A 12,729-nucleotide genomic window follows, 5' to 3' on the forward strand; every position below is an offset into this window, starting at 1 on the left:
CTGTGACTGAAGGGGTCTGTGGAGATGCCTCCTCCCATCCCCACCATTCAGGTCAAGGCTTTTTCTGAGGGAAATGTCCCAGAGACAAAACCCAGACTGGAGCAACAGGGTCTGGCCCCCAGCCTGCCAAGGTGGAGACAGGCCCCAGGCTGTCCTTGAGAAAACACAGGCTGTAGGTAGACTTTGAACCATCCCCTCACCAGAGTGGTCAGTGCCCTTGCTTGACAGGAGTAAGTGTGAGCTCTCCCAGCCTCACAGGATACATTTACCCATCCTCATCTATAGATGAGACAGAGTCTGCCCAAGCCACAAACTGGCACACTTCCCACTGCCGGCCAGTGGGTCCAGCTCCAGGTTCATGTACCATGACTCCCTAGGGCATGGGCAGCAGCGATTCTTTCTCTGATCAACCTCCAGAACCATAGACTAGAGATAATCTGGGTGGCCACTGGCCACAAATGGCGTGGGACAACCTGAATGGGAGATGCTAGGATCCCTGTAATGTGTCATTAAGGTAAAGGGGCTGTGTCATGTTCTGGATGCATGGCTTAGCAGGAAAGCTGTGTCCCTAACTCGCTCCAAGCTGCCGAGAAGTAAATCTTCAGATCTAGTCCTCCAAGGACCCTTAGTGCCCTCCCAGGGTGGGGTGCCTTCAAGGAGCTAGGAAGAGCACACCAGCCTGACTCACCAGCACCCCTTTCCCATCCGTTAAAGGGAAGGGGGGTAGTGATGCTTGCCTTCAGAGCCCAAGATGTCTGAAGGGTATTCACTGAACACACAGATCTGAGTAGGCCACTTATCCGACTCCTCACTCTGTCCCTAGGTGTTCATCGGTGTCAACTGTCTGAGCACAGACTTCTCCTCACAGAAGGGGGTGAAAGGTGTTCCCCTGAACTTGCAAATTGATACTTATGACTGTGGAACAGGCACTGAGCGCCTGGTACACCGAGCTGTCTGCCAGATCAAGATCTTCTGTGATAAGGTGTGTGTTGGGGGTGGGGGATGACACCACCTTTTCCTCTGAGAAGCCTGTCCCTCTCGCTCCCTTCCTCTCCATGTGCTTGTCCCATGTTTTCCTCTCCGTATCTATGTTCACACCTGCATTTATGTCCCTTCTCCATCTTTCTCATGGCCTACGCTGACTTTGAGGAGGCTGAGCCACATGCTGGTACCTCCCCATTTCCCACTTTCCCTGTGGCTGACCCACATTTATGAGGCAAACCAGCAGCGGTGGGCATGGCCAGCACCCCCCTCCCTTGGCCCCTGACGAGCACCACCACCTCTTTACAGGGGGCAGAGAGGAAAATGCGGGATGATGAACGGAAGCAGTTCCGAAGGAAGGTCAAGTGCCCGGACTCCAGTAACAACGGTCAGTGGACAGGGCCACCTGGGGTGGGCCAAAGGGATGGAGGCCAGAGAGGCTGGTCAGGGGGTTGTGTGGAAGAGACCTCGGGGCTCAATGGCTTCTTTTTCCCAGCAGGCATCAAGGGTTGCCTGCTGTCAGGCTTCAGGGGCAATGAGACCACATACCTGCGGCCGGAAGCTGACCTAGAGACCCAGCCTGTGCTGTTTATTCCCAATCTGCATTTCTCCAGCCTGCAGCGTCCAGGAGGGGTGAGGGCAGGGCAGGTGGAAGGGGGACTAGGAGGGAGCCCTGGATCCGGGAGGGCCTGCCTAAGCACCCTACTGGGGGTTTGACCTGCTACCACCCTGATTGCCCGCTAGCGTGTCTCCGGGTCCCACTATTTAAAGCTAAAAGAAAGCTGTCTCTGTTGAACTGTGAGGGGTTCAGAAATGATCAGTGACCATGTGGGTGTGCAGAAGGACCTATCTATCAAACCAATTTGAGCTCACATGGAGGATATCCATTGGAGTCACATCTGGGCTGGGCAGCTTGATCCTGGTCACAAACATTATGAAAAGTATGCAACCCTACAGTATCTTGACCCTTACTGCATTCCTGAGTCAAGAGTACTCGGTCCAAAGGTCAGGATGGAGGCACACTCCTAAAACCTCGTAGACAGACTTTGACCATTCTGAAGCCCAGATCAGGGTCTAGGGGCTCTCGGCCACTGGCTATCTGCCATCACTAACCATCTGAGGCCAGGAGGCACCAGGCCTTAGCTCAGCTATGCTCTCTCCCTCTTGCGTGGTCATCCTTTGGTAGACAAGGCCAGCAGTCAGCCCCACTCCTGTCTGCTTCCATCTGTAACAGCTAGCCAGGTCCTTGCCTTGAAGGCCAGCTCCCACGGCTCCTTGGGAGTGTGTGAGGATGGGGATCACGCTGCCCGATCTGTGAGTGGTGTCTGACTTAGGAGTGTACCACAGAGCTGATACAGCTCGGACACACCCATAAGCATACCCTATCCCTTCCGTTCTCCTAGAAGCAGCCTGGTGGCCGCCATTGCTTAGTCGATGACAGCAGCCCTTCTCTAGAAGTTCCGTCTGTAGCCTGAGGCCCCAGAAATGAGGCTGCTCACTTATGAGTAGTGACCCCAGCTGGGTAGGCAGATGTTCTGTGGGAGACCAGTGTCTGGACGCAGTGGGGAAGAGTGAACTGAGTGACGTGTAGCCCTGCGCCATCTCCTGCCCTCTCTGGGCCAACTATGACACCCACTGAACAGCGAAGCAGCAGTAATGTCAGAAATGCAGTGGGCTCAGGGGCGTTGCTTCAACTCCATCTTCCCGTTATCACTGCTCCCCAGCTGCAGGCCCCGCCGCTGCAGCCCCTGGCCTCTGGGTTTGCTGGCATCAGGCTGGCTCACACTCTGCCAGTAGTACTGGAGCATTTCCACTGTGTCCCTGAGTCCCTGACTCAGCAGCCTTAGCTGAACAGTTCTTCCTGACTTGAAACCCCCAACTCACTTAGGGGTTCCTCTGGGTAGAACACGCAGGGGAGGCCCTAGCGTGGTACCCATCCCCCTTCCTTCCCCAGATGCTCTACTCTTTCTCCTTGTGCCTGACCAGAAATGTCTTTTCTTTTTGTCATAGGTGGTCCCCTCAGCAGGACACAGCAGCTCTGACAGGTACAAGAAAAGCAGCCAGGGTTCCGTCCTTCTCCGAGCCCTGTACCCCTCACATTGCCTCTTGCCCTTCCCCTGCCGCCGGGAGCTAGGCCTAGATCTTCCCCTTCCCACTGAAACCGCCTGGGTTTTTATGGGCTTGCCTTACACGGAAAGTTGGCAGATCTCTGGCGAGACACCTGCTTGTAAAAAAATAAAAGGCAAAGAAAGGTCTCTGAGATGGGGCTTCATAGTCGGGGAACACAGAGCAGAGCTGTGCTGGACACCCCGCTCCCCAACACATCACCTGCAGAGGCCACAGTCAGCCATGCCCTTCCCTGTTGGTCACAGCCTCTGCTCCTGCAGCCTTTGGGAACCCCGAATATTTGGAGGGTGAGACAGCAGGGCAGGGCAGCGTGAGTGTGAGCTACAGCTGGCTTTGCTCTCAAGCCATCTGCTGGAATCCATTTCTCCCTGTAAACAGCACGTATGTTCCACATGGGGCTTTCGCTCCAAACTGTCTCTCTCATCACCTTATACCAGCTCTGGCAGGTCAGAAAGGTGGAATCATGGCTCTCCTCTAATGAGGAAGCTAGGGTCCAGAGAAGTAATGCAGCTTACTCACAGCCATCCAGCAGTTAAGTAGCAGAGACAGGACTTGAACCAAAGCTGGTCTCCCTCCAGGCCCCATTGTACCCACTCCTTTCTTGGCTCTACCCCTCTATGGCCTGCTCCTTCTAGAAGATAAAACGTGGGTGGTGCTAAGGCCATGCAGGTTGGACCACCTCCTATAGCATTGTCAGCTCTCTCCATGCCCTGTTTCTCGAATGTGTCACCTGAGGTTAAAGACAGGACCTGGTCCAGCATGCTGCCGACATGTGGCAGGGCTGGGGTCTGATCCAGCTTGACCTGCTCCCAGGCTTAGAACGTCACCTCCATCCTGATTCTTTGTTATCCCTTCCTGGGGCCTTCCCTGTCCCGGGATCCCTGGAGGGGCAGCTGTCCTCACTAGCCCCTCTCTGCTGTCCCCACAGGCTGCCTCTGAAGCGTACCTGCTCACCCTTCGCTGAGGAGTTTGAACCTCCTCCCTCCAAACAGGCCAAAGAAGATGACCTTCAGAGAGGTAGTCTGAGCCCTCAGCGTCTCTCAGAACCCTTCCAAATGCCCCCCCAAGAGTCTTCCCGGAAGCCCCCATGCACCCCATGAGGTTTTCCCTGAAGTCTCCCACCCAAGACCTGATTCACTCCTTGGAGTGCATTTAGGCCAAGATTTGGAGGGTGGCTGAGAGCACTCCAGGCTTGAATAGATGGTCACAGAAATGGAGGACATCTATGGCTTTTACCCTGTTTGGACATGGCTATCCCAGAGCAGCTAGCACAGGCAACAAGCCTGTTGAGCTGGGCGAGGCCCACGGTTCTCTAAGTGGATAAGTGTAGGGTGGGCTCCCATGTCTGGTTGTCAGGCTTGGACATCCTTAAGTCTGTGATTTGGGGGCTAGAGCATAGAAGTCCCTGACAGTTTTGATGATCAGGGGAGAGCCACCAGCATGCAGGAACCAAGCTTAGCCATGGACTTGGAGGGTTTCTGAACACTGTCCCTGATTCCAGAAGCAGCTCTGAAGTAGGGGGCAAGAACACCCATTTACATACAAAATAAGGTTCAATGGTGTTGAAACCCCCTTGTCAAGGTAACTAGCTGCCAGGTAGTAGAACCAGACCCAAGATTCAAACACCCCCAGCAAAGTAAGGGCAGTCTAGAAACGGCTGGAAAAAAGCTTGCCCCTTACATTAAGGTCATGCCTTTTAAGACCCATCTCCATCCTCTAAGATCCTCCCGGCTCAGTGTCCTCTCTGTCCCCCTTGGTTTTCAGTTCTGTTGTATGTGCGGAGGGAGACAGAGGAGGTGTTCGATGCACTCATGTTGAAGACCCCGGACCTGAAGGGGCTAAGGAATGCGGTAAGGTGCCTCATTTCCCACAGGGGGGCTCTGGTGGGCTACTTTTTCAACCCCACAACAGGGGGCCAGTACCTCCAGGTCTTATCACCCAGTCAGAATCCTGCTCCACCCTGAGAGTCACACACACCATAAATCCTCCTTAATCTGATGGCTGCTGTCTGACAGGCCAGGGCTTTTGTTGGCTTTGCAAACCTGTTTCTGTTTTAATGGGAATGAAACCCACACACACAAAAAAAGGCTGGGCCCAGAGACATTCATTTTTCCCTCCCAGGGGGCCTCATTCCTCCTGCTTACAGGACTTGGGGGTGGCTAAGGGTGGGACTGTACTGGGCAAGGAGACCTTCCCCAACCCCCCACCTAAGAGCTGGCAGAACAGCCCAGCTTGGACAAAAGCATGGCATCTCTGGCCACCAGGGTCACCAGGGCCTTGAACTTGAGGGTGGAACCTCTTAACTCAGCACCTTTAGCAGACCTTTAGCTACCTTTATGGGCTGCTTGGTGGAGGCTCACACGCCAGGCATTTTGTTGCATCTGCCACAAGTGCCCCCTTTCTCTACTGGGTACTGGTTAGCATCCCCTCACTCCAAGAGGTCAGAGGCTTGGCGAAGTGCCAGTCCAGCCCAAGCTCTCTGCCCTCTGGGCTGTCCTGTTCTTCTAACATTGTCAGCCTGCTTGGCATCAGCCCCAGGAAACTGGGCTCACAAAAAAGTCAACAACGTCACTTGAATAGAGACAGAATCTTTGGGCTAAGCTGCAATTTACAGAATTAGCCTCATCTCTACCCACTCTTGACTTCTCTGTTTCCAGAGGTAGAGAACTTGCCACTTCTCCAGATAGCCCCCGCTACCTCTATCCAATCTGTTCCCAAAGTCTTCCATAGACAGACTTGAGATCTGTTCCCTGGCAGCTTCCAGCGACACTGCCATTCAAATAAGATCTAGGGACATTTCTAGTTTGGAGGGATCTCTGTCAGTCTACCCAGGACACTGAACCCGATCCTCTGTCAGCGATGCCCAGAGGACCACCTGCCACTGGTGTCCCAGGCCTGGGCGTGGCCGCAGCTTTAAGACCACCAGCTCCCCGAGGCACCAGTATTTGACTGCGCTCTGACAGTGGGCCAGACTAGTCCTTTCGGAGTCATTTTGTGTGCATCCAACCTATCGCCACACCCATTTCACAAAAGTGAAACTATAAGAGACATGGGAATGCTGTGCAAAGTTCTACAGTTCTCAGGGTGTGGTGGAGCATACCTTTAACCCCAGCATTACAGAAGCAGAAGCAGGTGGATCTCTGTAAGTTCAAGGCCAACCTGGTCTACGTAGTGAGTTCCAGGATGGCCAAGACAGTGTAGAGAGACCCTGTCTCAAGCAACAGTAGAAAAAACTCTGCAGGGACCACTTGCCTGGGCTCAGTCAGGTTGCTCAGTCAACCTCAGAGACAAAGTGACCTCGTCTGTAGAGGAAGCTCCCACATGAACATAATGGGCTTTTAGGCTCTGAGCCAGGCTTGGGCACTTGGCTCCAATTACTCACTCCACCATCGGCTACAATTACTCACTCCTGCCCAGAAGGGGAACATGTGGGTTACCCCACCTCACAGCAGGGCCAGACGCATGCCCATTGCTCCCAAGACAGTGGCAGAGTTCACCCATGGGGGCTTTGGTACATGGCAGGATCTATCCTGAATGTATTATATCTAGTCCTCTGGGGTGGACATTCTTGCTGTTGCCACAAAGGGTTTGCACAGGGTCCCCAGCCAGTGACAAATAGATTTTTAAGCACAGATCCAAATGTCAGGTGCTAGGTGAGAACCAGGGGAAACAGCAGACATTCCGCAGACATATTATAGACACTAAAATGCAGTTTGTTAAGTATTTATTGTGACACAATTTATCATAAGACAATACAAAATGATATCAAACTCCCATGTGTGGTATAAACTTAGGCATACACACAGTCCACCAAGGGAAGGTATACACTCAGAAGTCAATAGTGCTCGCCTCGGGGAAATAGAATCACCGTGGTTCTCTTCGTTTTCCCACAATGCTGATATATATGACTTTGATAGCCACCAAGTAAAAAAGCAGTGTTAAAAAGTTTGTGTAAATCCAGTTATGGGTGCAGGCAGTGAAACCCTACTGTTTCCATCCAGATCTCCGAGAAGTATGGTCTCCCAGAAGAGAATATTTGCAAAGTCTACAAGAAATGCAAGCGAGGGTGAGTGCCACTTCAGCCCTCCTGTCTGTGGATATGCAGAACTGCCAAGGCTGAGCATGCCCTGGTGGGATGCAGTGGGTGTGGAGTGTCCCCCAGTTCGGCCAAGGCCATGGTCACCTCTCCACCTGCAGAAACCAGAGACTGTTCCTAGGCAACAAGGATGAGAGTAGGGGGAGGTTCAAGGGTCTTCTCACAAGTGATCTACCGGCATAGAAAGTGCAAGATCACTCACTGGAGGACCCAAGTTCAAGTCCCCGAACCACTGGAGAACAAAGTTCTTCTATTTTATTATTATTATATTGTTCACTGCAGCAACCACCATTCAACCGACTCTCGTATGTCAGACCTCAGACCGAGTTTGTCATTTAACCCTCCCAGGCACACTGGCAGGTAGATAACCCACGTCTTGCAGGGAAACTGAAGCTCAGAGATGATAAGCAGGGATAGGAGCTGTGAGCAAAGGCACGGTGAGGTGAGAAGGCCCAGAAAAGCCACCCTAGGCAGAAAGCGACGGAAGGGGCAGCTGCCACCAGCCCAAGTGGCAACTTGATTGGGGGTTGAGCTGAAGATCCCAGTCAAAGGAGCTCCCAGGGCCTCTTCCACCTACAGGCTGGAGGAGGCAGGAGAGAAGCCACCAGACAGTTCTGGACTTGCCTGTCCTCCAGCTGCACTGCTTAAAGCACAGCGGACCCCGCTAGACAATCTAACTCCAGCTGCACCTGCACAGGGCCCACGCTGTGGGCTGTGCATTCTCCCACTGAGAAGGCCTCAAAGGATAAAACCCATCCCAGGCCGGCTCACCTTAACCTACGCTAGCCTTCCGTGTAGAAGGCTGGGATGTAGAAAAGGACCCCTTTGGTTTGGGTTGCATGAGAAGCTAGAGGGTTTTGTCAGTGTGTGGGGTCTCCCCCTACTCCACCCCACCCCCATCCTCCACCTCCCACCAAGTTTCGGTTTCATACAGGGGCTCACATACTGGGGTAGAATCTACTTACTGTCTGCTTGCCCAGACAAGCCCAGCCCCACTTCTCCTTCTGTGTCACGCCCACATGCCCTACTTCCTGCCTCTCTTGTGCAGGGCTCCGCTGCAAATCCCACCCCAGGCTAGACTAAGCGACCAGGAATAGCCTTTGTATTTGACGGGAAGCCAAGGAGCTGTGAAGTGAGGATCTACCTCTCTGGCTCCTAGCTCTTTTGCCAGAGCCTTTCCCGTCAATCCCGCAGCTGCACAAACTAATTGTAAATGACTTCCATCGTGGAAGTTCTTCCCTCGGGCCGATTGCTGTGCTCAGCAATACCTGGCATCATCTTACTGACCTTTAGCTTGGTGGGATCTTCCCTGTTCCTAGAGATGGAGAAGCTGGGGTTCACAGCAGTAGTCCTGAGTTGGGGACTCGCAAAAGGGATTATCAGCATCCTAAAGTGCACTCCCCTCAGAGTTCCATCTCACCCCTTCTCCTGGCTCCTCTGACTACTAAGACTACTACTTTCTTTGCCCAGCTCTACAGACCAGGGCATCACTCCATGGCCCCCGTGGCCATGAAAACCTCAGCCCAAAGATGTTTACCAAGGTCTGGAAAAACATATTTCCAAATTCGAATTCATTCAAGTAAATGTCCACATCAGAGGAAGGTGGACAGTCTCACCCCAAGCCTAGTTTATTCTCACGAACCCTCCCCAAAGTTCTCCTGACCAAGGTAGATAAAATCAATTTTACAGGCATCACAGAGTTCTTGAAAGATTAACCAAGACACTGTTTTTGTTGGCAGCGGGCCAGGGGTTTAACTTGATGATGGCAGAAGAAGCTGGAAGCTAGGAAGTAACAATAGCTCTTGGCAAGCCCCTGCCACTTGGGACCCGGTTGTCACTAAGGGAAGGTCCACCGTCCCTGGGTCCACTGCCCTGGAGGCACTCATACCTGAGAGCTGACTGGTGTCACTGTGAGAAACAGACAACCCAACCCTGGAGCTGCCAGATCACACCCTCTTCCCCATCCAGCCTGGCTCTCTGGCAGTCTCTAGCCTCCAGCCCTCAGGCTAAGATCACCTTGGACAGAAAAAAAAAAAAAAATCACCTTGCAGTGCAGGGTTCTGCCTGCTGTTAGGCCTGAGTTTCTGGTCCCCACATGAGTTCATGGAGCTGGATTTCTGATGCAAATTACACAAGGGTTTTTAATTCAAACTCAAATTTGGAACAGCACCTTTCCAGCACCCCAGCATGGCGGGTGCAGAAAGTGTGGCAGGGAACCCTGGGAGGGTAGAACTTTTAAAGGGGAAATGCCTTAATCAGGGGAGTTCATGTCCTGTCATTTGGAGATTGGGTAAGGAATACAGAGGATGAGGTAGTTTGTGAGCCCATTGGTCAGTTTTGGGGCACAAAAACCCTAACAAAGGGCCATTCATAGCTAACAAGGTGTCTTCAAGGGCAGGACATCTCCTAGGAACATCTGGACCTCATTAAATCTTATGGCCCTGCTCTTTAGCTCCTTAATTGGCTATTTTTAGGGAATTGGTTCAAATTTCTGCTATGACAGCACGTTTCTGGAGCTGAGATCTCCCACCCCCCAGCTCAGTATATGACTTAAGATGAAGCCCCTTCTTGAAAATGGAGTTTGCAAAGTCAGGTCCTCACACTGCCAACCCCAGTCTCTGGGAGCCCCAGCTCCAACATTTTCCACAACAGAAGTTGCTGCCAGGCTGGTGCTGGCAGAGATGGCAGGGTGTAGACCATGGGCTTCTTCAGGTTCGCTGTTGTCCCCACCACCCTCCCCTGAGTCCTCAAAAAAGGAGGCATTTACCTGAGCTCTTCCCAAACATGGATTTTGGCTTCCTTCCATCTCCCACTTCCTAACTTGTATTTATAGAATTTTGTGGTTCTTTTCCCTTTTCCTGAAAAATGATATCATAGAGAGACAAAGGTTGAGCTCTGCCCTCTGCTAACTGCAGCCACAGAACTGAAGCCCAGCTTCTCTGTTCTATGAAGAGGAGTGTGACATGGTAGCAAGAACTCCGCCTCCCTTTCTGTGAGAAATTCTGGTGGACAGAATTCAGGACCAATTAATCTCCACACAACTGCTGGTTTTGGAGCAATGTCCCAGATGCACATGAAAGGGTCCAGTAGCCAAGCAACGGTGGCTCACGCCTTTAATCCCAGTACTCAGGAGGCAGAGGCAGGCGGATCTATGTGAGTTTTAGGCCAGCCTGGTCTATAGAGTGAGTTCCAGGACAGTCAGGGCTACACAGAGAAACCCTGTCTTGTAAAACAAATCAAAAAAAGAAAAGGAAAGAAAGTAAAAAGAAAGAAAGAAAGGGTCCATGAATAGGTATATGGAGAACAGATGGATGGATGGATGGGTGGACGGAGGAAAGAGGTGGGGTGGGGTGGATGGATAGGTGACTGTGTGGATAGGTAGGTGAATGTATAGGTGGATAGACAGATGAATAGTTGATGGATGGATGTGATGGATGTATCAATAGAAGGATGGACAGATGGACGGACAGACAGATGTATTGATGGTTGAGTGTATATGCCCAATCCCATTACCTGCTCAGAATATTAGCAGGAAAGGGACTAAGTGAAACTCAGGTCACCTCCCAGTGACTTTTCATCAGGGAGGGTACCCTTGGCATAAACTATATAGAGTCTATAGCCATGGAGAGTCTACTTCTTGGGCTGGCTGCATCGCTCCATCCTGGTATACAATCCTCTTGAGATTTCACCTTAACAGGAATCAACTGGGAGAGGTGTTGTGTGGCCCCTGCCTCTGGCTTAGGCAAGCACCCCTGAGTGGCTCAGTGTGGCCTTTTGTTAAACCCAGGTTGCCATACCTCCTGAACTTGAACTTAGAGTCCAAGTCCCCAGTCTAATGACTAAAGAACAAGCATTTCCCCCAGAGTTGTAGCTCAGCCACTCAAAAGCACCCACACTCCGCTCCTCAGAAGGGAGACTAGTGCTTGAGCGGATCCTCATCCACTGGGAGTGCCCACTTTACAGTCTGGTTCTGAGGGTCAGAGGAAGCTACTGTGGTACCTACAGTATGGCTATTATCCTTGCTACTCAGGGGTCAGGATACAGGGGCCTGCCACACACTGCAACCGTGGATCCCTCTTCTCTCTTGCAGAATCCTGGTCAACATGGACAACAACATCATCCAGCATTACAGCAACCACGTGGCCTTCCTGTTGGACATGGGAGAGCTGGACGGCAAGATCCAGATCATCCTGAAGGAGCTGTGAGGGCCCAGCCTCAAGCGTCTCAGCCCCAGGGCCTGGCTCAGGCCATGCACAACCTCCCTTCATGTGTCAGCACTGTTACTTGAACTGCCTTTCTTGGGTAGAGGTCTCTCAAGCCACACACTCAGTGATATCAGGGCCAGGGAGGAACCATGGAGGTCCCAGGATCTAAATGTCCCATCCAGGCTGAACTTACTCCAAAGCTTCCTGCGAGTACCATCTACTAGAGACCAGGAGTCTGGGTTAACAAAGCCCAACTGTCTGCCTTCTCCAAGTTCCCTCACAGAGGCCCTGGTGGGTGTCACAGCGCCCTCTGCAGGGCTGCACCAGCTGCCTTGATTGTTTCTGACCCTCCGTCTGTACCCTTCTGCCAACTTAAAACCAAAGAATTCTCACTCTTTGGCCACTGAACTTGAAAACTCTTGGCTTTCAGAACGGATGCCTTTTAAGGATACTGGAGAGAAAACTCACTTGCTCACTGATCTCCTCAGCACAAGATGTCAGTCAGCATCACGGAACTGACAGGCGCGAATCCCCTTGCCATCTACTGTTGTACACATTTCTTATTTACAGTTTTCATTATGTGATATATATATATGAATATATTGTATATATAGGCGACATTTTGTATGTTCATGTTACATTTTTATCATTTCAAAAGTATGTATTTCATATTTCTTGGACTATTTTTTTAGCTGTTATTCAATTATGCATTTTATATAACATAGGGTTTAGTAATAAAAGCCTACCTGTGCACATTTTCCTGGCCTCACGTGCTCCTTCCTTCTGGAAGTCTCCAGCCAGAAGAGAGGCTCTGGGGGAGGAGGCCTTCCTCTTGCTCTCTTCACTGTGACCTTGTCCCAAGTGCATCTGGTCCTGCACTTGAAGGCTGGGAATGAGCACAACACTATAAACAGAGGTATTCACCCTGACAGGCCATAGACGCCAATGTGGTTTCACAAGACTGGTGGTCATGAGGGGGACCCTTGATGCCCAGAGCAAGGCCTGGAAAGGGTCACAGTGGCAATGATGGAGAGGCCAGTGGGAGGAGCCTCAGACTGGACCCATGCAGCCTAGACCTGGACCAACTCTGCCCCTACTCTCCAGACTGTCATTTTCTCTAGATCTAACTCATACTGGCCCCAAAGGCCAGCAGTGCAGCAGTGACATCATATTGGCGTCCTGCATACCATCATGTGGGTGTGTCTGCACCTCTGGGACAAGAGGGAACCGCAAACCAAGCGTCATTGAAATGCCTTCCTGTCTACCTTCCTCCCTTTCCTCTTTTCTTCCTTTCCTCGACCGAATCTACCCCTTTTCCCT

The 12,729-nt window shown here is 51.8% G+C and overlaps 1 protein-coding gene across 3 annotated transcripts in view; it reads left to right on the plus strand.

The window, feature by feature from the left end:
- Positions 1-12,167, plus strand: part of Grhl3 (grainyhead like transcription factor 3) — a 32,708-nt gene extending 20,541 nt beyond the window's left edge. For 2 of the 3 annotated variants that reach the window (XM_085690501.2, XM_085690499.2), the window contains 8 exons: positions 824-982; positions 1,291-1,369; positions 1,478-1,614; positions 2,992-3,026; positions 4,037-4,125; positions 4,873-4,958; positions 7,110-7,174; positions 11,295-12,167. In XM_085690501.2, the coding sequence (XP_085546627.1) occupies positions 824-982; positions 1,291-1,369; positions 1,478-1,614; positions 2,992-3,026; positions 4,037-4,125; positions 4,873-4,958; positions 7,110-7,174; positions 11,295-11,409 (765 nt within the window). In that variant the 3' untranslated portion in view covers positions 11,410-12,167. The remainder of the gene's footprint in view (positions 1-823; positions 983-1,290; positions 1,370-1,477; positions 1,615-2,991; positions 3,027-4,036; positions 4,126-4,872; positions 4,959-7,109; positions 7,175-11,294) is intronic. The other variant, XM_085690500.2, reaches the window with a different exon arrangement.
- Positions 12,168-12,729: the final 562 nt, after the last annotated feature.

Source organism: Myodes glareolus, chromosome 6, assembly GCF_982192425.1.
Source record: "Myodes glareolus chromosome 6, mMyoGla1.1, whole genome shotgun sequence".
Lineage (NCBI taxonomy): Eukaryota > Metazoa > Chordata > Mammalia > Rodentia > Cricetidae > Myodes > Myodes glareolus.